This window comes from Sinocyclocheilus grahami, unplaced genomic scaffold (genome assembly GCF_001515645.1).
Source record: "Sinocyclocheilus grahami isolate Dianchi unplaced genomic scaffold, SAMN03320097.WGS_v1.1 scaffold648.1, whole genome shotgun sequence".
Classification (NCBI taxonomy): Eukaryota; Metazoa; Chordata; class Actinopteri; order Cypriniformes; family Cyprinidae; genus Sinocyclocheilus; species Sinocyclocheilus grahami.
Window position 1 is genome coordinate 523,151 of NW_015505827.1, and position 4,779 is coordinate 527,929.

Genomic DNA, 4,779 nt, shown 5'->3' on the forward strand with positions numbered 1-4,779 from the left:
AAAATCATTTCAGTTAATTTTTTTTCCTCATTAATGTACACACAGCACCCCATATTGACAGAAAAACACAGAATTGTTGACATTTTTGCAGATTTATTAAAAAAGAAAAACTGAAATATCACATGGTCCTAAGTATTCAGACCCTTTGCTGTGACACTCATATATTTAACTCAGGTGCTGTCCATTTCTTCTGATCATCCTTGAGATGGTTCTGCACCTTCATTTGAGTCCAGCTGTGTTTTATTATACTGATTGGACTTGATTAGGAAAGCCACACATCTGTCTATATAAGACCTTACAGCTCACAGTGCATGTCAGAGCAAATTAGAATCATGAGGTCAAAGGAACTGCCTGAAGAGCTCAGAGACAGAATTGTGGCAATGCACAGATCTGGCCAAGGTTACAAAAACATTTCTGCTGCACTTAAGGTTCCTAAGAGCACAGTGGCCTCCATAATCCTTAAATGGAAGACGTTTGGGACGATCAGAACCCTTCCTAGAGCTGGCCGTCCTGCCAAACTGAGCTATCGGGGGAGAAGAGCCTTGGTGAGAGAGGTATGTCTCTAAAAATGGCTGTCCACCAACGTTTACCATCCAACCTGACAGAACTGGAGAGGATCTGCAAGGAGGAATGGCAGAGGATCCCCTGAAAAACTTGTTGCATCTTTCCCAAAAAGACTCATGGCTGTATTAGATCAAAAGGGTGCTTCTACTAAATACTGAGCAAAGGGTCTGAATACTTAGGACCATGTGATATTTCAGTTTTTCTTTTTTAATAAATCTGCAAAAATGTCAACAATTCTGTGTTTTTCTGTCAATATGGGGTGCTGTGTGTACATTAATGAGGAAAAAAATTAACTTAAATGATTTTAGCAAATGGCTGCAATATAACAAAGAGTGAAAAATTTAAGGGGGTCTGAATACTTTCCGTACCCACTGTATAACCAGCTCTTGGGCACTTTGGAGGGAATCTGTTTCCTTGGCACATTTGGTCACAGGGGTGTGAATAGGTAATGTAGGGTGAAGCACAGCTGGAGCGGGTGGTGACGGGGGGCATTGAATTTGTAATTGAGAGCTAAATCTCTCTGTTGTCAGTTTGGTCGAGATTAATCTGTTGAAAACCACCTGCTAGTTTGTTGGCAGTGCTTGGTCTTCCTCCCACTCCACAAATCCTTTGCGTGGTTCCAACGAAACACACTTTTCCCTGTGGCTTGTCTCTCTGTAGCATTCTCAGAGTGGCAGAATGCTCTGGTAAAGATATTTTGTTGTGTATTTTCAGGAAAGGTCCCTATAGTGTGCATGTAAGCAGCGTAAAAACTAGTATTTTTCTTGAGGTGGTTTCATCGCCATCATTATCTGACTGCTCTAACTTCAATACAGCCTTTCACTAAAAGACTCTGAGCCATGCCTTTTATTTCACTTAGTTCAGCTTCATATAATGGTTGTTAAAGATGTTTGCATATGTATGGGTATTTTTCCATCTCTTGTTAAAGGCACAATATGTAATTTTCGCCACTAGAGAGTGCGTATTCAAAATAAACAAATAGACAAAGGCGTAGTTTGATGACACCGTGTGGAATCATGGGAGTTGTCGTCTTCATCCCCACAGCCGAAGCAATCCGATGGGACTCGGGCAGAAATCATGTTCATGGATGAGCTAATGATTTATTAACGTAGTAGAATGAAGCAGGGTGAGGCTGAAAGCTGTCGAAGCGAAACGAGGCCGCTGAAAGAGCACGACACGCGGCTCGAAAGCAGCGGAGCTTTTATTATGCCACAGTCAACTGCTTCCGCTCCTTCCGGTCGTGCGTATGTGGGGAAAACAAAGCAGCGCTGTTTTTTCATACTAGATACATTTTGAAAGTTCTGTTATGATGCTACTCTGTGCGGTCGTCACCTGTCAAATAAAACGCACAGCATATTAAAGCGTCGGTAACCCTTTACAATAAGGTTCATTAGTTAAACATTAGTTAATATATTAACTAACATGAACTAACCATGAGCAATACATTTGTTACTGTATTTACTAATCTACGCTCACGTTAGTTAATAAAAATACAGATGTTCATGTTAGTTCACAGTGCATTAACTAATGTTAACAAGATTTTAATAATGTATTAGTAAATGTTGAAATTAACATTAACAAAGATTAATAAACGCTGTATAAGTGCAGTTCATTATTAGTTCATGTTAACTAATGTAGTTAACTAATGAACCTTATTGTAAAGTGTTACCAAAGCGTCTTTGGTGTTTCCATGTTTTCTACAAAACAAAACCGGAAATCGAGGGTGTATGACGTCATTGGCAGGCGACACAATGACACTATGGAAACGGTCCGTGTCACTAGTTAAAATTGCTTATTTCTCTGGATTTAAACATTCTTCGAAACATTTGGGATAATGTGAGTGCACAAGTCAGCAAAATATATAACACTGTTCTAGTGGTTTTTGGATATTTAAATAATTTTAAATAGGGAAGTGTGCATGGCCATACATGATTTTGTATTGTGTGTGGTGAAAATCACTGAAGTGAATCAAAACTTACCATTGACCAAGTATTTTGCTACTTATATTTATTAAATGTATGCATTTTATGTCTATACATAAAAATATATATTTTGAATCATTCATTGAAACTGATTCATCTTATTGCTGTTCCATCAATCAAAGGACTATCGAAACAGACAGGATGTGAAGTGGTGGGAAAGGATTAAGACAGTGGCAAAGGCATTTATTGAGTCACGGTTTACACCTGTTGCATCCTGTCTTTGGAAACAAAGTATTAATTTTAGGATAAAGTTGTAGACATGTAGACTGTATGCCACAATACAGGTTGCATTGTGATTGTGATTTTCCTTTGTTCTACTGTGAATGTTTTGTTGATGATATGAGCAGTTTACAGTAGCTCCAACAGCAAAGGTCATGGGTTCAATTCCCATGCAATGAAAGTCACTTGGGATAAAAGAGTCAGCCAAATGCATACATTTAAATATTATCATAATCTTGTATATCATTGGTTTTGTTTTATGACTAATGGAGTTCTCCTATCTTGTTTCCTGCAGAAAGTTCTACTACATCACTCTACTGAGAGACCCCGTTTCCCGCTACCTTAGCGAATGGAGGCACGTCCAGCGGGGGGCAACGTGGAAGACGTCCCTGCACATGTGCGACGGACGGACACCAACGCCCGAAGAGTTGCCGCCCTGCTACGAGGGCTCAGACTGGTCGGGGTGCACTTTGCAGCAGTTCATGGACTGCCCCTACAACCTCGCCAATAACCGCCAAGTACGCATGCTGGCCGACCTCAGCCTCGTTGGATGCTACAACCTCTCCACAGTTCCTGAGAAGAGGCGCTCACAGCTGCTGCTCGAATCAGCCAAGAAAAACCTACGAGACATGGCTTTCTTCGGCCTGACAGAGTTCCAGCGGAAGACACAGTACTTGTTCGAGCGCACCTTCCACCTCAAGTTCATCCGGCCCTTCATGCAGTACAACAGCACGCGGGCGGCCGGCGTGGACCTGGATAACAACACGATACAGCGCATCGAGGAGCTCAACGACCTGGACATGAAGCTGTACGACTATGCCAAAGACCTGTTTCAGCAACGCTACCAGTACAAGCACATGCTGGACCGCCGGGAGCAGAGACTACTGAGAGGACAAGCGTCTTTCCACAGCCCGTTCCGAGAGGATGGAGCCGGAGGAGAGGGTACGGCACGCCTGCCAACCGAGGACTACATGAATCACATCATCAATGGATGGTAACCACCCACCCCTCTCCAGAGAGACCAAAAAAGAGACAGTTACAAGAGAGGAGAGGGGGAATATCCATTCCCAGATGGGAGAGTTCAACGTCCCATACTTTAAACGGGAATATGGGACCAGGAATGTTCAAGAAATGAGTCTGTGAGCGTTTCGCTTAGTGCCGCATCTCATAGGCCTTTTTTAAACAAAAGTTATGGCATAACATTAATATTAAATTATTATCGATTTTTGTTTGTGCCACAAAGTTTTTCCTCGACCTCCGTGCTGCAGTGTTTCTCAAAAAGAGTGACTGAAACGAACAAACAGGTTTTAATATCTGATTCACATGAATATCTGAGAATCTATGAACTCTTTAGGAAAATATAAAGATTGTTTTTATATACATATATATAAATATGTATATATCGTTGATTGCCTTTTTTAAACCTGGTGTGAAGTGGATGGAGCCAGTCACAAGTGGTTGAAAATTACTAACAGGTGTTGTGAGTATGATTTTATAGATGTATCTTAATATATATAAGACAAAAGAGTCCCAATTTCCAGGAGTGTTTTTATCGTTTTTTTCCCCTTTGAGTGTCGATTCCCAAACAGATTCCCATAATCCCTTGAGATTGTATTGGAAAGCCATTCCTGACAGACGTATCCAACTGTAGTACTGATACCCAAAAAACGATTACGCCAACATGTTTTGTTTGCTTTTTAACCATGTTACAGTATGCACTGTATGTGTTTGTTTTTGCACATTTGCTGTGATCCTTTTACCCATAATGCAGTGCAGTATGCCCACATTTTGCATTGTAAATCACGTACTTTGAATGAACAAAACCCTTCTCTCCATTTACCAATCAGGATTCACGTCAACATTCGCCCTTGTTAATTAAGTTTGCACGCATTGAAAACGTGTTAATTGAACTTGCACTGAGCATGTTGGGGCTTGACATCCCTCACAGATAGATCTCGTTTGGCTCTGCGTCTACGGAGACTCCTTAACTCGCATCTTCACACTTCCCTCCAGC

At 41.2% G+C, this 4,779-nt stretch overlaps 1 protein-coding gene across 1 annotated transcript in view; it reads left to right on the forward strand.

Annotated features, from left to right (window-relative positions):
- The window catches only part of hs6st1b (heparan sulfate 6-O-sulfotransferase 1b), an 83,725-nt gene extending 79,288 nt beyond the window's left edge, over positions 1 to 4,437 (forward strand). The window contains exon 2 of the mRNA XM_016242209.1: positions 3,061 to 4,437. Within this exon, the coding sequence (XP_016097695.1) occupies positions 3,061 to 3,763 (703 nt within the window). The 3' untranslated portion in view covers positions 3,764 to 4,437. The remainder of the gene's footprint in view (positions 1 to 3,060) is intronic.
- Positions 4,438 to 4,779: the final 342 nt, after the last annotated feature.